Below are 25996 nucleotides of genomic sequence, written 5' to 3'. Positions count from 1 at the left end.
TATTCTTTGTGGCAGGAGAGCAGGGCCTTCCTTCCGTTCTTGGACATCTCAGGATCCGAGCCACGGCAAAGGCAGGTTGAGAACCAGTGTGGTGTAGTGATTAAGAGCGGTGGACTCTAATCTGGTGAACTGGGTTCGATTCCCCTTTCCTCCACATGAGCGGCGGACTCTAATCTGGCGAACCGGGTTGGTTTCCCCACTCCTACACATGAAGCCAGCTGGTGATCTTGGGCCAGTCACAGTTCTCTCCGAACTCTCTCAGCCCCACCTACCTCGCGAGATGTCATGAGAACATAAGAAAAGCCCTGCTGGATCAGACCAAGGCCCATCAAGTTCAGCAGTCTGTTCACACAGTGGCCAACCAGGTGTCTGTTGTGGGAAGAGGAAGGGAAGGAGACTGTAAGCCGGTTTGATTCTCCTTAAAAGGTAGACAAAGTCGGCATATAAAAACCAACTCTTCTTCTTCTCTAACTGCTTACAGTTTTTAAATATCACTCCTGTGCTGAAAGGCCTGAAAGGCCTGACTTATGATCAATAGAAGGACCTGCTGGATCAAACCAAAGGTCCCAACCCCAAACTCAGTTGCTTCTCCTGTTTCCAACAGTGGTCAGCTGAGATGCCTCTGGGAGGCCGTTGAGCAGGAACTGAAGCCCCTGGTGTTGGGGCGAATCTTGCTCCAACAGCCCCTTTTAGCTGTCTTGGCTAATTGAACACATGAAGCTGCCTTATGCTGAATCAAACCCTTGGTCCATCCAAGTCAGTATTGTCTTCTCAGACTGGCAGCTGCTCTCCAGGGTCTCAGGCAGAGGTCTTTCCCATCACCTACTTGACTGGTCCCTTTAACTGGAGATGCCGGGAATTGAACCTGGGACCTTCTGCATGCCAAGCAGAGGCTCTACCACTGAGCCACGGCCCCTCCCCAGAAGAAGAAGAGTTGGTTTTTATATGCCGACTTTTCTCTACCTTTTAAGGAGAATCAAATCAGCTTACTATTGCCTTCCCTTCCTCTCCCCACAACAGAAACCTTGTGAGGTAGGTGAGGCTGAGAGTTCAGAGAGAACTGTGACTAGCCCAAGGTCACCCAGCTGGCTTCATGTGGAGGAGTGGGGAAACCAACCCAGTTCACCAGATTAGTGTCCGGCTCTCATGTGGAGGAGTGGGGAATCGAACCCAGTTCACTAGATTAGACTCCGCCACTCTTAACCACTACACACTGCCCATTATGGTAGTAAATTTCCCAAGCAAATGAATTGAGAAGAGCTGTCGCAAACCTGGTAGCAGTCAGTTTTATCCACAGGGCCTTTTCTGTTCTCAGTCAACTTGCTTAGACTATGTTGTCACCTTTCTATCCTTTCTTGCATGTTCTTGAGCAACTGTAGGTATGTTCTTAGAACCGTAGTTATCCCCCCCCCCCCCGATTTGTTTCGCAGGTTTAAATCCAAGTCCTGCCGACTTTGTGGTTGCTGCAAGGATCCGGGTTCCTGCAGAAGATGCCGGGAGACGGAGTGCTCTTGGGTCTTGAGGGAGACCTTTACAAAGACCTGTCCTTTCCCGCCAAGGATGAGTCACTCTTCTTTAACTACTCTACTCCACTGGCCCATTTCAGAGGAGAGATTTGTTGGCTGAGACCTCAGGTTAGCATTTGATCTGGGTGGTGTTTTGGCAGTCTCTTAGCACTTCAGTAACGGGGCATGAGCCCCTCAAGTTTGTTTAGGTTACAAATTAAAGTAAAATTTAATAATGGTTTCTGGTACCCACAGACTGTGTAAAGATCACATACAACTAGGATGGCTAGGCAGTACTTGACAACCAGAAGGAGGTGTGTGTGTGTGTGTGTTGGGGGGGGATGATACTGGGTATGGAGCTAAGTCACTTCTGGTAAAAACCTGGAAGTGACATAAGGTAGCTCTAGGAATAACCCAGAAACTTTATGGTAAGACCATAGAGTTTCTGGCGATTGCTAGAGCTACCTTATGACACGTCTAGGTTTTTACCAGAAGTGACATAGCATCGCATGCCAACAGGAGCTGGGGGGTGGGCATCCTCCACCACCCCCCCCATTGGGCTACATACAGCACAAGTTGTGTCCAGTGGGTTTATTTTAATTTAGCCAGAAAGAAACCTTGAACAGGGAGAACTCCTAGATGCAGGGTAGCAGAAATAAATGAATCTTAAGTTGTTTCCTGAAAAGAACAGTAGAATCATTTATATGAATATCATCTTGTAAAGAGCATTTTTTCCCACTGGGACAGAATAGGAGAGTAATCGAAAGTACAAGCAAAATCAGCAGATATCTGCATTCTAACAATATTTGACCAGGGAAAGACTAACACAAAACTAACACATCAATAGATAACGGAGTGAAAAGCAAAGAATTCAGAAGAACAAAAATTAGGCAGTTTGTCTTTGACAGATTTTTCTTTAAAATATCACATTTTGGAGGGGGGAAAGATAGGTGGGCTATTTTTAAACAGCAATTAACTCTCTCTGCTCTTATGCTTTGACCTCCTCCTCTTTTGACAATTGTTGGCATTTCGTTATCTCGCCAGTGTTGATTTCGTAACGTGTGATCCTTACGTAGACAAATCAGTGGGTTCTAGATCAAATCAAGCCTGAACTCTCCCTAGAAGCGAAAATGACTCAACTGAGGCTGTCGTACTTTGGTCCCATTATGAGAAGACGAGTCTCACTGGAAAAGACAACCATGCTAGGAAAAGTTGAAGGCAGCAGGAAAAGAGGAAGACCCAACATGAGGTGGATGGACAATCAAGGATGTTTTGGAGGTCATTAATTCATAGGGTCGCTGTAAGTCGCAAGCGACTTGCAGGCACAACACACACACACACAGTCCTAACTTGCGGTGTTCTCTGCGTCAGCGAACACAGGCAGTTATGACTGTAAGTAAGTAAGTGTATTGATACGGTCTGTTTGACCAGCCAAACGTTATTTATAAAATTAACTGACTTAATAAAACTACAAAAATAATATAAATTACAAAATTAGATAAAAGTCTAATGCTGTTTAAAATGTAAGATTTTAACACAAATCTCAAGAATTAATTTAGCATCTTAATATTTCTAAAAATATAGCAAAGTTAAGTAATTTTTTCCCGTTCTATTTTTGCGAGTTGTGATTGCGATGGCACAGAATTGGGTGGTCGGGAGCGAAAAGTGTGGCATATCACCCATCAGGAGCCTCTTAGTCAGGAATTCTACTGGCTTATCGGGGAATTCACTGATCCGGGAAGCAATGAATTTTATACAGGCCTTATGATAGAATGAACAGCTGAACAATACATGTTCAGTGGTTTCGATGTCTCCTGACCTGCAAGGGCATACCTAGCGTTTCTGATCTTGGCGTCTTCTTGTATTTTCCTTCTAGGACAGCGGAAGGCAGGGCATGACATGTGGCTAGAGTGTAGGCCTTCCTATAGTTAAGCAATTATGACTGTATTCTCTAACACTGTTAAAACTGATTCTTGGGGTTTCGTTGTGTTTGGAAACTCAATTTGTTTGTTTTCTTCAAAGCCGGGTTTCCTTCTTAATTTTGCTCCCTGTCTCCCCCCACCCCAACCAGGAGATTTGTTCAAATCCTCGGCTGTTTTCAGACAATCAGTATGAATGGCAAGTGAAGCAAGGGATGCTGGGAGACTGCTGGTTCCTGTGTGCTTGCGCCGCTCTGCAGAAGAGTAAATACCTCTTAGCCAAGGTACTGGGGATGAGGCAGGCCCTGTTTCTGCTCACAGCCAAACTTGTTCTTAGAATCATAGAGTTGGGACCACCAGGGTCATCTAGTCCAACCCCCTGTACAATGCAGGAAATTCACAACTCCCCCCCCATACCACCAATGATCACTACTCCATGCCCAGAAGATGACTTTTGCAAACCTTCCTGCCCTCCCTCTCAATGATCTGCCTAAGGTCATAGAATCAGCATTGCTGACAGATGGCCATCTAGCCTCTGCTTAAAAACCTCCAGGGAAGGAGAGCTCACCACCTCCCGAGGAAGCCTGTTCCACTGGGGAACTGCTCTCACTGTTAGAAAATGTCTAATGTCTAGACGGAAACTCTTTTGATTTAATTTCAACCCGTTGGTTCTGGTCAGGACCTTCTTGTCAGGATCGGGTCCCTGTCTTCCTATGAATGGTTTGGGTCTGTGTGGCCTGCAGAGAGACCTGGGCCTGCTTCCTTTCTCCCACATTTCCGCTGATTTGTTCCTGCTCTGTCCTCTCAGGTGATCCCTCCAGGTCAGCCCAGCTGGAGAGATGAGAAATACCGGGGCTGTTTTACTTGCCGGATCTGGCAGTTTGGACACTGGGTGGAAGTCACCATAGATGACCGCCTGCCTTGCCTGGGGGGCAAGCTTTGCTTCTCCCAGTGCCAGACGGAAGATGTGTTCTGGCTCCCCCTGCTGGAAAAGGCCTACGCCAAGTATGTGAATTGCATGCCTACTGAGGTTGACAACTCCTGGTTAGAAAGTTCCTGGTGTGGTGTGGTGGTTAAGAGCAGTGTTTAGGAGCGGTTTGATTCCCCACTCCTGCACATGAGTGGTGGAGGCTGCTCTGAGGAACTGGATTTGTTTCCCTGCTCCTACACACGAAGCCAGCTGGGTGACCTTGGGCTATCCTCGGCCTCTATGCCCTGCTCTTGGCCCTCTAGAGGAACTGGTTGGCCACTGTGTGAGACAGGATGCTGGACTAGATGGACCCTCACTGGTCCGATCCAGCAGGGCTCTTCTGACGTTCTTCTGAAGGCCTCGGCCTCTGTTGCTGGACCTCCAGAAGAACTGGTTGGCCACTGTGTGAGACAGGATGCTGGACTAGATGGACCCTCACTGGTCCGATCCAGCAGGACTCTTCTGATGATCTTCTGAAGGCCTCGGCCTCTGTACCCTGTTGCTGGACCTCCAGAAGAACTGGTTGGCCACTGTGTGAGACAGGATGCTGGACTAGATGGACCCTCACTGGTCCGATCCAGCAGGACTCTTCTGATGATCTTCTGAAGGCCTCGGCCTCTGTACCCTGTTGCTGGACCTCCAGAAGAACTGGTTGGCCACTGTGTGAGACAGGATGCTGTACTAGATGGACCTTCACTGGTTCGATCCAGCAAGACTCTTCTAATGTTCTTACATTTCTGTTACCTCTGGAAAGTGCCTTTGCTGTGGATATAGCTTAAAATTAGTTGTTTTTCCATTCTTTGATATACCAGCAAGAGGTAACTCATTCTTTCCCCCCAACACGTCAGCCCATGTCAGGGCGGGCTTTCCTTCGTCCTTTTGCGGTGAGGAGTTTGAAGTCACATTCGGGGATCCTGAGGGCTTCCGTCTCCCAATTTTCAGGGTGCATGGGTCGTACGAGCAGCTGTGGGCCGGGCAGGTCGCCGACGCTCTGGTGGATCTGACGGGAGGCCTGGCGGAGCGGTGGGCCCTCAAAGACCCGGGGCGGAGCACAGAAAGGGAGAGGGCGGGCAAAGTCTTGGAGAAGGCAGTCTTCCGGAAGCTGATGACCCTGAAGGAGAAGTGCGTCATGAGCTGCTCCGTCTTCAGTTCCCGGCAAGGTAAGGGAACGATTCCACACAGCCAGCGTGGTGTAGTGGTTGAGAGCTGTGGTTTGGCGCGGTGGACTTTAAGCTGGAGAACCGGGTTTGATTCCCCACTCCTCCACGTGAGTGGCGGACTCTAATCTGGTGAACCGGGTTGGTTTCCCCACTCCTCCACATAAAGCCAGCTTAGTGACCTTGGGCTAGTCTCTTAGAGCTCTCTCAGCCCCACCTCCCTCACCTGTTGTGGGGAGGGGAAGCCTACGGGAAGGCCTGCCGCTATCTATGTCAAAGGCAGAACTGCGGATCTCTCCTCTCTTCTGTATTGGACATCTGCAGTATTTCCCCTTCCCAACACCTAAGCAGTCCTCCATTGGGCTGCGGGAAAACAAATTAGAAAAATTTCAGATTCGGGTTCATTGGTCCTGATTTTTTTTGGGAAACCTGAAATAAGCCGAACACCCGTACTGGTAAATCAGTGTTCCGGCTTTTTTTTGGTTTTCCCGAAAAAAATCAGGTCCATTTTAGCCTATTGGAATTTTTTCCCGAAGCTCCTGGGGGGCATTTATAAAGGTAGAGCTTCCAAATTTTCAGGGTATCTGCAAGGGACTCTCCTTGCATGAACTCCGAAGTTTGGTAAAGTTTGGGTGAAGGGGTCCAATTTTATGGGCCCTCAAAGAGGTTGCCCCCTTCTCCATAGAAAAGCATTGTGAACTCTACCTCTACAAATGCCCGCCCAGAGCTCCTAAAAAAATTCTCATAGGTCGTTTATGCATGGGTATTTTCACTCATGTTTGCCCCCCGTCTGTCTCGGTTGTTCCTTGGAGTTATGCATGAGTTTTCTGTCCATTAGAGATGACCTTGCGCCCAGCCTTCACAAATCCCAGGACTTCCCGTCCCTCTATTAACCCAATTCTTCCATCTCCCCTGAGCTCAGCCCGGCTGAAATCCCCATGCATAAGGCAAAGCACGGGACACGGAAGCTTGGAGGAGTAATGTTTCTCGCATTGAAAGCACTACAGCCAATTGCAAAGCAGTGTGTCAAGGGGCGGGGACTCAAATACTTTCTGCTTCCTCTGAGTTCTTTCTGAGCAAAAGAAAGGATTTAAAAAAACAAGGCTTGGGTTTCTTCCCCCCTCCCTCTGTTTCTTTTAGAGAGCTCCAGTTTTTAAAATGCTTTTTTTCGTGGCACTTGGGTTTCTGCGGGGCGTGGATGGGGGACTTCTGTCTCACAGAAAGCACTACAGCCAATTACAAAGTAACTTTTCAAGGGCCGGGGATTCCAATGCTTCTGGATTTGAGCTTGGAGACTGCTGGCGCATAGATTCGCAACAGGAAAGTGTGGGTCCAGCAAGCAGCGAACCTCAAGTGAAACTTTCATGCACAAACTACCATTGAAAAAACCCTTGGGAAAGCCGAAGGCTGGATAAGCCAAATACTTACTCATCTGATTTGGCAATTGGCTATCTGGCTGAGACTTTATTCTCTATTTCAGTATTCGGCCCTAAATAACCCCAGAACAAGCCAAAATGCCTTTTTTTGCGTTTATTTTTGGGTCCAGCCTGGTGAGAGCTGGAAGCTAAGCAGTGTCAGCCCTGGTTAGTACTTGGATGGGAGACCACCAAGGAAGTCCAAGGTTGCTATGCAGAGGCAAGCAAGGGCAAACCACCTCTGTTCATCTCTTGCCTACAGGATTGCCATAAGTTGGCTGCGACTTGACCGCGCTTTCCCACCACCCCACATGACAACTTTGCTTTCCTTCTAGTTTTCCCCTCTGTGTTGGTGTCCCTTTTCTGGGGAGGGTGTGTTGGATGCCAAAAAGCAATCCCCTGTTCACTGGCCAGATTCACCAAGAACAGAGACGACTCAGGTTCTTTTCTTAGAAGCAAAAGGTTAATTTATTATGCCGGCAGAGAGAAAGTGTGTCTCAAGACATTAAAATCACTTCTCCGAATTACCATAAAAAATCTAGAAATATTTATACATTCTGGGAGCTCTTTGTTTGATCAAGTTTCATTCTGACGTAGATTGTATACGCCCCATGATGTCCATACCCCTCCCTTTGTGTAAGGCGTCTGCAGTCTTTAGCAAAACAAAATTCCTGTTTTATCTGTCCTTGAGCTCAAAATAAACCTTTTGTTCATTATATATGATCTCTATGTGTTAGGAAAGACTGCTCTCTTCTGGCCTGTATAACTAATTATAAATTGTACACACATTCTTCTAAATGTTACTTTCAGTTCAATAATAATCTTTTTCTTCCTACAGACTAAGTTTGTCAGCTTATGTACCTTTTAAACTACAGCTTGTGTGTTTATAAAATGGGATTCTTACTTAAGCTTCATAGATTCTAGTCTATGTGTTTACACAACTCATAATTATTGTGATACCCAGTAAAAGCCATACATATTAAGATTTTACACCTCCATCAGGTGGGGGGAGATCTCTCCTGTTGTGTCTCTTTTGTCAAGTAAATGCAGAGTTCCTCTTTTTCGGTCACTATTTCCTGTTGTGAAATCCACATCTGTGGCAAGAGCTGGCGTATCCAAGGGTCGCAAGTCAGGAGGCCCCGAGTTAGGATTTTGTCTTTGCTGAGTCAGTGGCTTGAATTTCATGGCGGAGCATGATTCGAACGTAGCTTTCCAGCCCTGTGATTTTTACTTCCTGCAGGAAGAACTAGATTCTATTCCAGTAGCTCCTTAGAAGCCAATAAAATTTCTGGTGTATAAGCTTTTGAGAGGCAAAGCTCCCTTCATCAGATACAAGTAGGAATGGAGATCTCTGAGTCCTAATATCCCAGTCAGAAGGTGGGAGGGGCGTTGCAAAAAAAAAAAGAGACTCAGGATGTAAAGGTGCAATGCAAAATGTAATCAGCTACTGCATGTATCTTTGCATCCTGAGTCCCTTCTTTGCAACATGCCTTCTGACTGGATATATAAGGACTCAGAGATCTCCGTTCCTACTTGTATTCGATGAAGGGAGCTTTGACTCTTGAAAGCTTATTCCCCGAAAATCTTATTGGTCTCTAAGGTGCTACTGGACTCGAATCTAGCTCTTCTACCGCAGACCAGCATGGCCACCCTCTGAAACTTTTAGCAGGAACTCACTTTCCTGTCTATATAATTTTGGGGCTTGCAGCCAGGCCCGGCAGTTCTCTGTGACTCATAAGAACACAAGGAAGGCCCTGCTGGGTCAGACCCAGGCCCATCAATTCCAGCAGTCTGTTCCCACAGTGGCCAACCAGGGGCCTCCAGGAAGTCCACAAACAAGACGACTGCAGCGGCACCATCCTGCCTGTTCTTCACAGCACCTAATAGAGTAGGCATGCTCCTCTGATGCTGGAGAGAATAGGCATGAACATAAGAACATAAGAAAAGCCCTGCTGGGTCAGACCAAGTCCCATCAAGTCCAGCAGTCCGTTCCCACAGTGGCCAACCAGGTGCCTCTAGGAAGCCCACGAACAAGACGACTGCAGCAGCATCTATCCTGCCTGTGTTCCACAGCACCTAATATCATAGTTATGCTCCTCTGATCCTGGAGAGAATAGGCACGCATCATGACTAGTATCCATTTTGACTAGGAGCCATGGATAGCCCTCTCCTCCATGAACATGTCCGCTCCCCTCTGCAAGTCTTCCAAGTTGGCAGCCATCACCACATCCTGGGGCAGGGAGTTCTACCATTTAACTATGCGTTGTGTGAAAAAATACTTCCTTTTATCTGTTTTTTTTAATCTGTTTTGACTTCCAAGCCCACAAAGCAGCCGGAAAGGCGGGGGAGCTGCGGAGCCATTTCCCATATTTTGGGGCTGAACATTGGCTGTTTTTCAAACAGAGCTTCTTTCCCCCCCCTCCCGGCAGGTACGAGCGAACTGGGGGAGTTCCACGCCTTCATCGTTGTGGACATGCAGGATCTCTCCAAAGTGTCCAGGAAGGAAATCATCTTGCTACGGATTCGCAACCCCTGGGGGAGACGCTGCTGGAAGGGGCCCTGGAGGGAGGGGTGAGTAATCTGTGCCTAGTGGGCAGCTGGAGAGCTGATGTGGCGGAGCGGTCAAGAGTGGCGGACTCTGATCTGGAGAGCCAGGTTCGATTCTTGCTCCTCCACCTGGAGCCTGCTGGGTGACCTTGGGCCAGTCGCAGTTCTCTCCGAACTCTCTCAGCCTCACCTACCTCACAAGGCATCTTTTGTGGTGAGAGGAAGGGAAGGCAATTGTAAGCTGGTTTGAGTCTCCTTAAAAGGTAGAGAAAATCAGGATATAAAACCCCCCCTTCTTCTTGGAGCTGTGGTCTCTGATCTGGAGAACCAGGTTCGATTCCCCACTCCTCCACATGAGCAGCGGAGGCTAATCTGGTGAACTGGATTTGTTTCCCCTCTCCTCCGCATGAAGCCAGCTGGGTGACCTTGGGCTAGTCACACTCTATCAGCCTCACCTACCTCACAGGGTGTCTGTTGTGGGGAGGGGAAGGGAAGGTGATTGTAAGCTGGTTTGAGGTCGGCATATAAAAACCAACTCTTCTCCCCCCCCCCTGAACTGGGTTTGATTCCCCACTATTCCACATGCAGCCTGCTGGGTGACCTTGGGCAAGTCACAGTTCTCTTGGAACTCTCTCAGCTCACGCAGAGGCAGGCAATGGCCAACCACCTCCGAACGTCTCTTGCATTGGAAACCCTACAGGCTTGCCATAGGTCAGCTGTGACTTGAAGGCACCATTTGCCCTGACCCGGATAGCCCAGGCAAGCCTGATCTTAGCAGATCTCAGAAGCTAAGCTGGGTTAGGCCTGGGTAATGTTTGGATGGAGACCTCCAAGAAAGTCCAGGGTTGCTACACAGAGGCAGGCTATGACCAACCACCTCTGAACGTCTCTTGAACCACCTCTGATCTCAGAAGCCCTGGTTAGTATTTCAATCAGCCCAGGTTAATATTTGGATGGGAGACCACCAAAAAACTACTAGGGTCGTGACGTGGAGGCAGGCAATGGCAAACCCACCTCCAAACGTCTCTTGCCTTGAAAATCCTATGGGGTCTCCATAAATTGGCTGCGACTTGAGGGCACTTGCCACCACCACCTGCCCTGCCCTGGATGGCCCAGGTTAGCCTGATCTCATCAGATCTCAGAAGCCCTGCTTAGTATTTGGATGGGAGACCTCCAAGGAATACCAGGGATGCTGCGTGGAGGCAGGCAAGGGCAAACCGCCTCTGAATATCTCTTGCCTTGAAAACCCCAAAAGGGGTCGCCATAAGTCGGCTGTGACTTGACGGCACTTTACACACACACACATGACCTAGTTCAGCCCAGAGAATCTTGTCTTTATAGCTTAGCCCTGTGAATCTTCCCTCTGTAAGACCTGTTTCAGCCTGGAGAATCTTCTCCTTATTAGACCCAGTTCAGCCCAGAGAATCTTCTCCTTGTAAGACCTATCTTACATGAATATCTCTTGCCTTGAAAACCCTATGGGGCTGCCATAAGTTGGATGCAACTTGACAGCACTTTACACACGTTGTTTGTTCATGTGGTTCATGTGGTTAAGAGACTTTCAGTGCAGTCTTGTGTAGAGGAGCTCCCGTCTAAGCCTGTAGAGGGGCTGTGGCTCAGTGGTAGAGCCTCTGCTTGGCATGCAGAAGGTCCCAGGTTCAATCCCCGGCATCTCCAGTTAAAGGGACTTGTCAAATAGGTGATGTGAAAGACCTCAGCCTGAGACCCTGGAGAGCCATGGAGAGGGGCTGTGGCTCAGTGGTGGAGCATCTGCTTGGTATGCAGAAGGTCCCAGGTTCAATCCCCGGCATTGCCAGTTAAAGGAACTAGGCAAGTAGGTGATGTGAAAGACCCCTGCCCGAGACCCTGGACAGCCACTGCCGGTCTGAGTGGACAATACTGACTCTGATGGACCGAGGGCCTGATTCAGCACAAGGCAGCTTCATGTGCCCAATAAATTAATTCTTTATTTGGCCAACAGTCCTAGCATCTTTTTTTTATCCCCCCTCCCACATTCTGTTTTGTCTTCAGTGGTCCTGGATGGAGCCAGCTGGACCCAGTGGTAGCTGCTGAACTCTTGTCCCAGATCCAGGAAGGAGAGTTCTGGGTGGAAGAGGAGGAGTTCTTTGCCGAATTTGATGAGATTATAACCGGCTATCCAATCACTGAAGAGGGACAGCTCCAGAGCCTTTATACGGGTGTGTACGGGGCGGTCCTCCGAAGAGGACCTTTTCTGCAATAGGCTTATTAGGTTTTTTTTCCCGTCCTTCCTCCAAGTTGCCCAGGGTGGCGCTATGGTTGCCAACCTTCAGGTGGGGCCTGGAGATCTGGGGTTACAACTGATCTCCAGGTGACAAAGATCACTTTCCCTGGAATCATAGAATCATAGAGTTGGAAGGGACTGAGCAGGGTCATCTAGTCCAACCCCTGCACAATGCAGGAAATTCACAACTACCTCCCCCCCACACCCTCAGTGACCACTACTCTATGCCTAGAAGATGGCCAAGATGGCCTCCCTCTCACGATCTGCCGAAGGAAAGATCTGAAATACAGACTGTTTCTGGTCCCAAGCAGTCTGGATAAGGGGTACTCAACCTGTATTAGAGTTACTTGTGACCTCCCTCCCTGACCGTTTTTGGTTGGCTCCACCTCCTGTGGCAGCCATTTTGTGCTTCCCTGTGTCAGAATTGTGGACAGAATTGAGCGGGTGCAGAGGAGAGCGATGAGGACGATCAGGGGCCTGGAGACCGAGCCCTGTGAGGAAAGGCTGAGGGACATAGCAATGTTCAGTCTGGAGAAGAGGAGGTTGAGGGGGGACATGATCGCTCTCTTTAAGTATTGGAAGGGCTGTCACTTAGAGGAGGGCAGGGAGCTGTTCCTAATGGCAGCAGAGGACAGGACTTGCAATAATGGGTTTAAATTGAGGGCGGAAAGTTACCGGCTGGATATTAGGAAAAAATTATTTTACAGTAAGAGTTGTTCGACAGTGGAATCAGCTCCCTAGGGAGGTGGTGAGCTCCCCCTCACTGGCAGCCTTTAAGCAGAGGCTGGACAAAGGGTTGCCAGGTCCCTCTTCGCCACCGGCGGGAGGTTTTGGGGGAGGAGCCTGAGGAGGGCGGGGTTTGAGGAGGGGTGGGACCTCAGTGCCATAGAGTCCAATTGCCAAAGTGGCCATTTTCTCCAGGGGAACTGATCTCTATCGGCTGGAGATCTGTTGTAATAGCAGGAGATCTCCAGCTAGTACCTGGAGGTTGGTGACCCTGCTGGACAAGCACTTGTCAGGGATGCTCTAGGCCATGGGTTCTCAACAAGGGGGAATTCCCCCCCCGGGGGGGAATTTTAGGGTTCCAGGGGGGTGGAATTGGGACCACTATTCTGCAAAGTGTGATGTCCTGTAGATTATGTACAATCTGTAAAATTGTAGTTTGTTTTTAATTTAATCTGCGACATTCAGTAAAGTTTATGACTATCTTGGGAAGGGGGGAATTATATTCTGAACAATGGTGAAAGGGGAGAATGGAGCAAAAAAGGTTGAGGGCGGAATATTAGGAAACTTTTTTTACAGTTAGAGTTGTTCGACAGTGGAATCAGCTGCCTAAGGAGGTGGTGAGCTCCCCCTCGCTGGCAGCCTTTAAGCAGAGGCCGGACAAGCATTTGTCAGGGATGCTCTAGCCTGATCTTGCATTAAGCCCTTACCAACTCTATGTTTCTGTGAATTCCAAAGGTGCCCACCGGCTCCAAAAGACTGAGGACCCCTGAGCTACGGTACGTCCCCATGGTGAACTCATATGATTTGTAATATGACTTCACGGGTGCATCTCTCCCCCTCTCTCAATAGACAGGGTGCTGAACCACACGCAGAAGCTGTACGGCTCGTGGGTGAGGGGACAGTCCGCCGGCGGCTGCCGTAACAACAGCACCTTCCCGACAAACCCCAAGTTCTGGCTGAGGGTGTGCGAGCCGAGCGAGGTGTGCATCGCCCTTCTTCAGAAGCATCGGAAGTACAGCACCGACTGGGCCGGCCGGGTTCGCAACTGGCCCCGCTTGGTGGAAGCCGACGCTTCCCTGGCGGATGGAATCCGAGGGAAGAATTATCACGCCGTGGGGCTGCATATCTGGAAGGTAGGCGGGCCTGTTTGTCCCCGTTTTGTTATTAAGGTTGCTGCCTCCCTTTCTGTTTGTCCCCGTTTTATTATTAAGGTTGCTGCCCTCCTAAGAGAGCCAGCGTGGTGTAGTGGTTAAGAGCGGTGGTGTGGAGTGGTGGACTCTAAGCTGGAGAGCTCGGTTCGATTCCCTACTCCTCCACATGAGCGGCGGAGGCTAATCTGGTGAACCGGGTTGGTTTCCCCACTCCTACACATGAAGCCAGCTGGGTGACCTTGGGCTAGTCGCAGTTCTCTTAGTGCTCTCTCAGCCCCACCTATCTCACAGGGTGTCTGTTGTGGGGAGGGGGAGGGAAGGTGATTGTAAGCCGGTTTGATTCTGCCTTAAGCGGTAGAGAAAGTCGGCTTATAAAAACCAGCTCTTCCTCTTCCTCCTCCTCCTTCTTTTTTGAGGGAGGGAAGGCAGCATGGTCTAGCCCGATCTCATCAGATCTAGGACGCTAAGGAGGGTCGGTACTTGGATGGGAGACCACCGAGGAAGGCGATGGCTAACCGCCTCTGCTTCTCACTTGCCCTGAAAGCCCCTTGCTGGGGTCTCCATAAGTCAGCTGTGACTTGACGGCCCTTTACACACACACACATCTTTCCAAGACTGAAGAGGTGAATTTAGAAATGTTAAAACATCAGAATAAATATCCTTAATCCACTGTTGTTACACTCAGATGTGAAAAGGCACCACAGCGCTGCTAAAAAACAAAATCTCATGTTCTTTCACATTCTGAAGATCTAAAGATACGACTCCTTTTTTGTTTCCTGTTTGCAAAACCTGATGGGCCTTTTCCCACCCTGATGGGCCCTTTCCCACCCTCTAGGTAGAAAAGAAGAAGTTCAACCTCCCGAGGACCCTGTCCGCTCCCCCGATTTCCGGCACCGTTTGCCATTCCTACAACCGGGAAGTTCACCTCCACTGCGACCTGTCCCCAGGCTACTACCTGGTCATTCCCAGCACTTTTCTGAACGACGCCGAGGGAAACTTCCTGCTCCGGGTCTTCTCCAGCGGGAGAATCTCCCTCAGGTGCATCCGAAGGGGAGGAAAAGGGGTGGATGGAGAATCCTGAAACTGGTAACATTCGTAAGAACATAAGAAAGGCCATGCTGGATGAGACCAAGGCCCATCAAGTCCAGCAGGCTGTTCACACAGCGGCCAACCAGTTTTTTGTTAGTCTTTAAGGTGCTACTGGATTCTTGCTCTTTTCTACTGCTACAAACAGACTAACACAGATACCCACTGTTGTGGGGAGAGGAAGGGAAGGTGATTGTAAGCGCGGAGCCAGTCTGGTGTAGTGGTAAAGAGCAATGGTTTGGAGCAGTGGACTCTGATCTGGAGAATTGAGTTCGATTCCCCACTCCTCCACATGAGCGGCGGACACTAATCTGGTGAACCGGGTTGGATTCCCCACTCCTCCACATGAAGCCAGCTGGGTGACCTTGGGCCAGTCACAGCTCTCTTCGAACTCTCTCAGCCCCACCTACCTCACAGGGTGTCGGTTGTGGGGAGGGGAAGGGAAGGTGATTGTAAGCTGGTTTGATTCTTCCTGAAGTGATGAAGAAAGTCGCCATATAAAAACCAACTCTTCTTCTTCTCCTTCCTCCTCTTCTTCCTCCTCCTCTTCTTTTTCTTCCTCTTCTTCGTCCTCCTCTTTCCTTCCTGCAGTGAGATAAAACTCTTGCCGCCTGACAACACAGCCCATGAAGAGCTCCCAGGAGGCGAATGGGAGACAGCCATGATGGAAGGGTGTTGGAGAAAAGGGCAGAATGCCGGGGGCAGCAGGAACTTTCCTTCCTTCCACACCAACCCCTGCTTTCCCCTTTCCGTCGTCGGCGTGGGGCAGAGCAGAGTGAAGGTCTCTCTCCGCCAGCACTGCCCTGACAACAAGTGCCGCCCGATTGGGTTTCATATCTTCCAGGTAGGATCTGGGCTGCGGGGTTGCCAAAGGGGAAGCTGCGTTGCGTTCAGTTTTTCCTGGTCCTATTGAGTCCAAGCCAAAATAGATGAGATGTTATAACAGGTGTCCTCGATCGGTGGAAGCCTGGGACATCCAGGTCCAGGCTAGCCTGGTCTCGTCAGATCTCAGAAGCTAAGCAGGGTCGGCTCTGGTTACTACTAGGATGGGAGACCACCGAGGAAGTCCAGGGTTGCCACGCAGAGGAAGGCAATGGCAAACTATAGAATCATAGAGTTGGAAGGGACCACCAGGGTCATCTAGTCCAACCCCCTGCACAATGCAGGAAACTCACAACTGCCTCCCTCCTCCACACCCGTAGTGACCAGAAGATGGCCAAGATGCCCTCCCTCTCATCATCTGCCTAAGGTCACAGAATCAGCATTGCTGACAGATGGCCATCTAACCTCTTCTTAAAAACCTCCAGGGAAGTAGAGCTTACCACCTCCCGAGGAAGCCTGTTCCACCGAGGAATCCCTCTAACTGTTAGAAAATTCTTCCTAATGTCTAGACGGAAACTGTTTTGCTTTAATTTCAACCCGTTGGATCTGTGCCGACCTTCTGGAGCAACAGAAAACAACTCGACACCCTCCTCTATATGACAGCCCTTCAAGTACTTGAAGATGGTTATCATATCACCTCTCCGTCTTCTCCTCTTCAGGCTAAACACACCCAGCTCCACCTCTGCTTAATCACTTGGCTTGACAACCCCATAAGGGCATGCCGTAAGTCGGCTGCGACTTGACAACATTTTATACACACACAGATCGCTGGAGCGTTAAAGCAATAGCCTTAGCAGATTCTCCGAATCCCCAGCTTTCATTTAAGGAAAAAAAAGTCTCTATCTCCTTCCCTTGCAGAGATATAAGGAAAAAGGTACATCTCTTCAAGGGAACAGGCTAGAGACTCGCATTAAAAAAAAAAAAAAAGCAAGCTGGGAATTTATAGAACTTGTTAAGACTATTTCTTCAAAGAACTTAACTCAAATAGGTAGGGAAAGGCTGTCAGGTGGCAGGAAGGTGGGGGTCAGAGACAGTGGGCCCAACCAGAATCCCTGGGCCCCGGCAGCTGCCGCACCACACACTATGCTGACGCCGGCCCTGCCCTAATGCACCAAGGTAGGCCGATACACTGTGTGATGTATGTCTTAAAACACCACCTAGAACTTTCTGTGATGTTTCCCTGACTGTCTACTAGGACAGGGGTGTCAAACAGTTGTTATGAGGGCCAGACATGACATACATGTTACTTGGTTGGGCCGGGTCATGCCTGGCCAGCCCAGATCGGTACTGGGGCGGGGGAGGTGGCTGCCTCAGCTGGCTCATGGGCCAGATAAGAAGAAGAGTTGGTTTTTATATGCCGACTTTCTCTACCACTTAAAGGAGAATCAAACCGGCTTACAATCGCCTTCCCTTCCCCTCCCCACAAGAGACACCCTGTGAGGTGGGTGGGGCTGAGAGAGTGTGACTAGCCCAAGGTCACCCAGCTGGCTTCATGTGGAGGAGTGGGGAAACAAATCCAGTTCACCAGATTAGCCTCCACCGCTCATGTGGAGGAGTGGGGAATCAAACCCGGTGCTCCAGATAAGACTCCATCGCTCCAAACCACCACTCTTAACCACTACACCACGTTGGCTCTCAAGGGGCCAAATCCGGCCCATGGATGTTTGACACCCCTGTACTAGGAAATTGTTCCCTGAAGGTTGAAAACCACTGGTCTGCAAGATCTGAGCAAGGCTGTCAAAGATAGGACATTTTGGAGGACTTTCATTCATAGGGTCGCCATGAGTCGGAAGCAACTTGACGGCACTTAACACACACACAAACCGCAGTTGCTTAAGTTGATCCCTTTTGCGAGAGCGCCATGTTCCCTCTTGGCTCAGAGGGCTGTGAGCTGGTAATGTGGACTGATCCTCAGGGTTTTTCCCCTCAAAGTGGACCGTATCTGAAAGCTACGAGGAAGCCTCCTCAGCCGTCTGCCCTCCTTTCAGGTCCCCTGCGATAACAACAACATGAAGATGCCGCTCTCGTCTTGCCTGCACTTGGAGCCAGTGGTTAGCTGCGTCCCTCACTGCTACTCTCAGGAAGTCAGTCAGCTGTGCCGGCTCGCCTCCGGAAACTACGCCATCGTCCCGTCGACGTACCTGCCTGACACGGAAGGCGGTTTCACCTTGATCGTAGCAACCCAGATAGACAGGTAAGGGTGACCCTTCTGGCTTTTGGAGAGAGGCGTGGATTCGAGAATGCGGAACTCAGTGCTGGTCTTGTTTTGAAGGGCTAGATTCGAGACCAGTAGCACCTTAGAGACTAATAAGATTTTTGGGTATAAGGGGACTGGAGGAGTAATTTTTAAAAATACACAGGGAAAGATGAGCAAGCGAGCGAGCGAGAATAAAACCAGCACTGTGGTGGCAAGGTTTGTGGAGGGAAGTGGCCTGGTATAGCTTGATCTTATCAGATCTTGGAAGCTAATCAGGGTTGGGACCTGGAAGGGAGATGTTCAAGAAAAACTCTGCAGAGTTCAGAGGAGCATGCCTAATATATGAGGTGCTGTGGAACGCAGGCAGGATAATGCTGCTGCAGTGGTCTCTTTTGTGGGCTCCCTACAGGCACCTGGTTGGCCAGTGTGTGGACAGACTGCTGGACTTGATGGTCCTTGGCCTGATCCAGCAGGTCTTTTCCTATGTTCTTATGTTGATGTCTATTCTCTCCAGGATCAGAGGAGCATGCCTATGATATTAGGGGCTGTGGAACTCCTGGCAGGATTAATGCTGCTGCAGCCGTCTTGTTTGGGGGCTTCCTAGAGGCACTTGGTTGGCCACTGTGTGAACAGACTGCTGGACTTTGCGGACCTTGGTCTGATCCAGCTTGGCTTTTCTTATGTTCTTATGTAGCTGGTGATCATAGTGGGGGTTTATTTGTCATCCTGGAGAAGTCCGTCCTAGCTTGCGATGTGTACCCTCAGGTTCGTTTATCCCCCTGATGTCTCTGGTTCTGTAGAGTGGAGTAATTCTCCTTAGGATGATACCATTGGTGTTCTAGGAGATCATTCACTGAGTTGCTATCAAAGGAGCAAAAACTGTTTTCAGATTTCGGGAGACTGGCCTGGAGATCCTTTATTGATTAGTGATGTAGGATTTTGCCCAAGTTTCAGCCTATGGGAGGTACAGGACAAACAAGCTCTCCTCCCACCCCCGGAAGTGGTTTCCTGGTCTAGAAATGCCCCATCTCAAGCCCCCAGTGATGTATTTGTAGTTATTATTATTATTGTTATTATTGTTGTTGTTGAACCCATGAACCCATGAAGCTGCCTTATCAGCTTGGTCTATCAAAGTCAGGATTGTCTACTCAGACCGGCAGCAGCTATCCAGGGTCCCAGGCTGAGGTCTTTCACATCACCTACTTGCCTAGTCTCTTTAACTGGAGATACCGGGGATTGAACCTGGGACCTTCTGCATGCCAATCAGATGCTCTACCACCGAGCCACAGTCCCTCTCCATGGCTCTCCAGGGTCTCAGGCAGAGGTCTTTTCCATCACCTACTTGCCTAGTCCCTTTAACTGGAGACGCCCGAGATTGAACCTGGGACCTCCTGCATGGCCGTCAGTTGCTCTACCACTGAGCCACGGCACCTCCCCTTGTTATTATGGTTGTTTTTATGGTTGTTATTAAACGGTTATGGTTATAATCATGGGTAGGAATTATTAGGATGTCATGTTCATTTTATTGATTGTACACACAGTGATTATTTCATTCTGTTTACTGTGGCAATTTGCTCTGGCTCTTGAATGCTCTAATAAATAAATGTCAGTGTATTTTGTAACTCCGGTGGCTCGTATTTGCTCTCACGCAGGAAAAGCATTCAGATTCAGGAGACTTTGGGGCAAAGACTGGAAGAGGTGAGTAACCTATTAGGTAACTAATTCAGTGGCTGTTGTGGGTAGAAATGAACACTTGCAGACGGTTGGCATTTCCGTCTCTTCAGTTGCAGTCTTAAGAATAGCTACTTAGGAGTGGGTGCCATTGAATTCAATGGGATTTTCTTCTGCGTGAATGGGCTGAGGATCACGCCACATATTTTCTTAATAGTCACAAATATACATACAAGATTAATCATGAGTCTATGAGCTGCTCTGGCTACAATAAATAAGTGTTTTTAATACGCGACTGGTTCTTTCCTCTCTTTCAAATGTTCCATTTGCCAGCGTGGTGTAGTGGTTAAGAGCAATGGTTTGGAGCGGTGGACTTTGATCTGGAGAACCAGGTTTGATTCCCCGCTCCTCCACATGAGCTGCAAACACTAATCTGGTGAACCAGGTTGGTTTCCCAGCTCCTACGCATGAAGCCAACTGGGTGACCTTGGGCTAGTCACAGCTCTCTTAGAGCTCTCTCAGCCCCACCTACCTCACAGGGTGTCTGTTGTGGGGAGGGGAAGGGAAGGTGATTGTAAGCCAGTTTGATTCTTCCTTAAGTGGTAGAGAAAGTCGGCCTACAAAAACCAACTCTTCTTCTACTTCCATTTTATGCACTGTGTCACTTAAGGCTGGTGGCTGTTTTGCGGCTTGTTTCTGGTTTGTAAGTGTCTTTTTTTTATTGCTGTAAAAAAAAAACCACTTCTGAAAACAAAGTTCAGGTTTTGCAAAGAGACGAGGTGGCTGAGAGCGCAACATTTATTTTTCTCGAGCAAGACAAACAGAAGCCAGGTAAGGCAGCCAAGAGGGGAACTGGCCGATTTATTGGGTCCACTCTTCAAAGCGTCGGTTGCCTTGCAGATTTCTCTGGAGGTTGCCCTGACCTGCATGGTTGGCTGTTGTCCTCAAAAGCTCGCATGTGGGCTGTGCATGACTTTCAGACTGTGGAGGTGGAAAAGATGCTTTCTTCCTATGACCAGCCTGCACAAAGCCTGTGACTCGCCAAAATAAATGGCACCTGCCAGCTCATGTCCTGAGGCCTACCAGGGTGTCCGACAATCGCCAGTGTGGTGTAGTGGTTAAGAGCGGTGGTTAGGAGAGGCAGACTCTAATTTGGAAAACCGGGTTTGATTCCCCCACTCCTCCACATGAGTGGCGGAGGCTAATCTGGCGAACCGGGTTGGTTTCCCCACTCCTCCACATGAAGCCTGCTGGGTGACCTTGGGCTAGTCACAGCTCTTTTAGAGCTCTCTCAGCCTCACCTACCCCACAGGGTGTCTGCTGTGGGGAGCGGAAGGGAAGGAGATTGTAAACCGATTTGATTTTCCTTAAAAGGTAGAGGAAGTCGGCATATAAAAACCAACTCTTCTTCTCTTTTGCAGTCCTGGGCAGGCAGGAAAAGTGAGAGGCTTTTCTGGCTCCAAACTCTATTTTTCGATTTGCCGTTCTTCCAAGGAGCCCAGTGGTTAACTCACTTGGCTGTTCTCCTCCATTTTGTCCTCACAGCAACCCTGCAAGGGTGGTTAATCTCAGTGGGCACCGTGGCGCCTGCCAGTACCTTTCCTGGTGCCCACCAAGTGCTTTTAGCAAGTGGGTAGGGACAGGAGGGGCTTTGGCCCAGCAGAGTTTCTCTTTGACCACTGGAGAGCTGATTGGCTGTGCAGATTGAAAGACATCCCGGTAAACCGAGCTTCTGCCTGAAATGTTGAACATTGACTGTTCTAGTTAAACATAACCTAACGCTCTGACATTTTGTGGTTGACTCTGCTTCCTGTGGCAGCCAGTTTGTAGTTGCGCCCACCGCCCTGTGTCAGAATTCCAAAGGTGCCCGTGGGCTCATAAAGGCGCCCCAAGGATTAGACTAATGCCTGGAAGATAGGCCTATTGAAGGTGGTTGGTTAGCCACTAGTCTTAGAATCATAGAATCAGAGTTGGAAGAGACCACCAGGGTCATCTAGTACAGACCCCTGCACACTATAGGAAATTCACAACTACCTCCCCCCCACACACCCTACTCGATGCCCAGAACATCCCTCTCATGATCTGCCCAAGGCCATAGGATTAGCATTGCTGACAGATGGCCATCTAGCCTCTGCTTAAAAACCTCCAGGGAAGGAGAGCTCACCACCCCCAAGGAAGCCTGTTCCACTGAGGAACCGCTCTGTTAGAAAATTCTTCCTAATGTTTAGACAGAAACTCTTTTGATTTAATTCCAACCCGTTGGTTCTGGTCCGACCTTCTGGGGCAACAGAAAACAACTCGGCACCCTCCTCTACGTGACAGCCCTTCAAGTACTTGAAGATGGTTATCATATCCCCTCTCAGTCTTCTCTCCAGGCTAAACATACCCAGCTCCTTCAACCTTTCCTCATAGGACTTGGTCTCCAGACCCCTCACCATCTTTGTTGCCCTTCTCTGGACACGTTCCAGCTTGTCTACATCTTTCTTAAATTGCGGTTCCCAAAACTGAATACAGTACTCTAGGTGAGGTCTTCAAGGCAAGTGAAGAAGAAGAAAAAGAGTTGGTGCTTATATGCCAAATTTCTCTACCTTTTAAGGCAGGGGTGTCAAACATAAGGCCTGGGGGCCGGATCCAGCCCCTTGAGGGCTGTTATCCAGCCCGCGAGCCAGCCAAGGCAGCGACCTCCCCCGGCCCAATGTGTCAATGATCAGACTGTTAAATAAAAAGAAATACTGTGTTATTGTTTTAAGCATATGAGTATTATAAGTAAAAAATAAAGTACCCCTCCCAATTAATTTTGAGTTCTCACTTCTCTTAGAACCTTTCTTTGCACGGAACCCGAGGTTTTTCCCTTCATTCTGCTCCACTTGGAGTATCCACTTGGATACTGCTTGGAGTATCCCGAGCCCAGCATGGCCGAGGAGAGGGAGCACGCCTGGAAAACCTGTGGTCCCCTTCTCCCCCCCTTTTTCGGGTGGCTGCTTCTCCTTGGCCCCACCAGGGTTAGAGAACTCGGTCCTGATGGGCTTGGAAGAGAGGGAGTCAGCCAGGGCTGAATCAAGGTGTTTTGTCACCCCAGACAAGGTATGGCCATCCCCACCTGGGTCTGTGCCCCTGATAGCCAAGTCAGAGGGCTTTTCCTTACTTTTGTTTTCATCACTTGCGTGCCCATACTGTAGCAAGTTTCCCCCCCTTTTCTGCACGTGTTTTGCTCCCTCTAGTGGCCGCTTCGATATTTCATTGCTGTATCACTGGCTTATTCCTGGTCACTTGAAAAGTGCAGGGAAGTAAACCAGAGATACAGCGGTGAAATATCGAAGTGACCACTAGAGGGAGGAAAACATGCGTGGAAAAGGAAAAAAATAACACAGTACGGGCACACAAGTGACAAAAATAGCAGTGTGGAAAAACCCTTCCCCCCTAGCTTGGCTTGGACCAGCTTGATGGGCTGGTCCAGGAGGGAATACCAACACGGAGAGCTGGCGAGCCAGCATGGTGTAGTGGTTAAGAGCGGTGGTTTGGAGCGGTGGACTCTGATCTGGAGAACCGGGTTTGATTCCCCACTCCACATGAGCGGTGGAGGCTAATCTGGTTAAATGGGTTGGTTTCCCCACTCATCCACATGAAGCCAGCTGGGTGACCTTGGGCTAGCCACACCCCCAGGGTGTCTGTTGTGGGGAGGGAAAGGGAAGGTGATTGTAAGCCGGTTTGATTCTTCCTTAAGTGGCAGAGAAAGTCGGCATATAAAAACGAACTCTTCTTCTTTTGCATCTGGCAGAATTTATGTCTCTCTTTCTCTGTCTCTCTTTTTTGCAGGTCTCCTTTAAGGCAGTCATGAAAATGTAATTTTGGATTGGCGCATCAGCATCGGGGGATAGTGACTAGCCTCAGGAACAGCAGAGCTGTTTTCAATTTTAACTGCAATAATCCAAGGATAGGTCTGGCCAAGAGGTTTCTTGGGTATATCAGCATTCCAACCTTCGTATTTAATCTCTCTCTCTCTCACTCACTCACTCTCTTTTAAAGTGAACGAGACCCCAACACAAATCACACCTCAGTTTTGTAGCACTCCTGCATGGACTTCAGCCTCATTTGAATTCTCTCGCAGCACTGTACAGACTTCTTTCTGTCGGTTTCGATCTTCTTTTTGAACCTCACTTCCCCAGTATCAGTGGAAAGGTACATTGTGTATGTGCTGTGTTCAGATCTGTTTTTAATTCGGTGGCAGTAACACTTTGGCCTGTGTGATGTGTATGTGTGCGTGTATATGTAGTGAAAACAATTTTTTTTTGGCAAAAAAGTTGGCAAATGAAGTGTTGGAGGCTGAGAGTGTTAAAAAGGAAGAAATACTATTTTTTTAAAAATGAAATATGCAACCACCGGATGTTCTGCCCACCTTCTACCTACTTGCACAAGATTCTATTTGGCTGGGCCTGGAAACACGTGACCCAGCAAACTGAACGGAGCTCACCAGCTATGTAATGCGGCTTGTCAGATTCTTACCAAAAAGGTGGCAGGAACAGACAAGCTTGACCTTGGGGTAAGGTGGGGCGCATGGACTGCGTGGACTGCGTTCAGCCAGGCCTGTCCACAAATGGAGCAGCTGTGTTTGAGTCCATGCACCAAATCTGCCCTGGAACAATTTCCTCATCCATCGCATACTAGAACCTTGCCCCTAGTTCTCTTACGTTCAGCTTTTCCCCTGGGGGAAAAAGTTGGCAAGGGAGGATTCTACCTGATGTATACAGTAGAGCAATTGCGGATGTATCACTCCTCGCCAAGCCCCTCTCATCTGCCTGACGTATCAAGTAGAGCAGTCATGGATATATCACCCTTGCCAAGCCCCTCTCATCTGCCTGACATATCCAGCCAGGCAGCCGCGGATGTATCACCCTCACCAAGTCCCTCTCGTCTGCCTGAGGTATCCAGTAGAGCAGTTGCGGATGTATCATCCTCGCCAAGTCCCTCTCATCTGTCTGATGTATCCAGTAGAGCAGTCGTGGATGCATAACCCTCACCAAGTCCCTTGCATCCTTCTGCTCTTCCTACACTGGATTTCCTTGGGACGTTCGCAACCCCCTTCCCTGTTGACCTGCCACCCCCTTATCTGCTGCTACAATTTCTCTTTGTGGCCTCCTCTGGCTCATGAGCGCAAGAAGCGACACATTCACCAGGCTCTCATAGGGTAGGGACAACAACACCATCTGTCAGACTGTGCTGCCCTAGATAGCCACCTACGTGTCCCTGTTGTCAGAACTGTTGTTACAGCACAAAGGGGTCACGGCATTGCGGGATACTTATTTATTTAAATTATGGAATGTATATGTTGGGGAAAGAATTCCCTTATTGTGCTTGTTTCAGGAGGACCTGAGATGGAGATGGGCGAAAACAATCTTAGGAAAACGTTGGGGGGGGGCGTTGCCTCCCTATGAGTGCAAGACATTATAGTTTCAACTGATGTCCCCCCCCCTCCTTTCCTTTGTAAAGCATTTCTTAAGTGAGATTTTAAAATACTGTATTTTTTTTAATAACCGAAGTGGTTGTTCAAATGTCTTTTGGAAAATAAAATATGAAATGGCATTTTGTTATCACAGCTTTGTCCGTAGTTGGGTGGCCTTAGGTGCTCGCACATTCTAGACCAAAAATTGCCCCTTCTTTCTGACATATCCGACCCTCTTCTACTTCTTTTCCTTACTTTTCAGAACCTACAGTGGGGCCGAGAGGCTGCACATCGGAAGAGGATTCAGGAAGTCTGTGCTTAGAAATGTCGGAGTTCAAATATATACTAGATAAGGACAGTGACAATTGGCCGTGGTGCTTATCTTGTACACGTCTGAGCTTTGCAGAGACGTTCCATAGATCCACAGCACCTCTTTCATTCTGTGGCCTTTTGGCCCCACTGTTCCCGTCTGTGTACTTATCGGTCAATAGAAAAGAACAGGTTGTAGACGTGATGATGAAGCAGGCTCTCGTCCATGTGAAAGCCAGGCCCCAGCCTTTAAATCTTTTAAGTTGTCCTCTAGGGTGCTTTGTTACCATGGAAGCGAGTACAGCTGCCCTTTGGGAATTTAGCAGTAAATAGTGAAAGCTAGGGGGACCACCAAGGAAGTCCAGGGTTGCTGCGCAGAGGCAGGCAATGGCCACCTCTGTTTGTCTCTTGCCTTGAAAACCCTACGACATCACCATAAGTCAGTTGCAACATGAGAAAACACCATTATTAGACCCTGACCTGGATGGCCCAGGCTAGCCCGATCTGATAAGATCTTGGAAGCTAGGCAGGGTTGGCCCTGGTTAGTACTTGTATGGGAGACCACCAAGGAAGTCCAGGGTTGCTACACAGAGGCAGGCAATGGCCACCTCTGTTTGTCTCTTGCCTTGAAAACCCTAAGGGACCACCATAAGTCAGTTGCAATGTGACAAAACACCATTATTAGACCCTGACCTGGATGGCCCCGGCTAGCCCAATCTCATGAGAACTTGGAAGTTAAGCATAGTTGGTCCAGGTTA

At 49.1% G+C, this 25996-nt stretch overlaps 1 protein-coding gene across 1 annotated transcript; it reads left to right on the top strand.

The window, feature by feature from the left end:
* The first annotated feature begins 1481 nt into the window (after window positions 1-1481).
* On the top strand, window positions 1482-23360 carry CAPN10 (calpain 10). The gene is made up of 12 exons (XM_056849753.1): window positions 1482-1634; window positions 3577-3708; window positions 4233-4429; window positions 5337-5554; window positions 9396-9537; window positions 11545-11711; window positions 13352-13635; window positions 14489-14691; window positions 15331-15583; window positions 17610-17815; window positions 19471-19516; window positions 23306-23360. Exons 1-12 carry the CDS (start codon window positions 1491-1493, stop codon window positions 23333-23335), a joined length of 2022 nt encoding a protein of 673 aa, XP_056705731.1. The 5' UTR covers window positions 1482-1490; the 3' UTR covers window positions 23336-23360.
* Window positions 23361-25996: the final 2636 nt, after the last annotated feature.

The sequence above is a fragment of the Euleptes europaea genome, chromosome 5 (assembly GCF_029931775.1).
Source record: "Euleptes europaea isolate rEulEur1 chromosome 5, rEulEur1.hap1, whole genome shotgun sequence".
NCBI lineage: Eukaryota > Metazoa > Chordata > Lepidosauria > Squamata > Sphaerodactylidae > Euleptes > Euleptes europaea.
The sequence above is the reverse complement of the archived record's forward strand: the minus strand, read 5'-3'. Positions and strand labels throughout refer to the sequence as shown.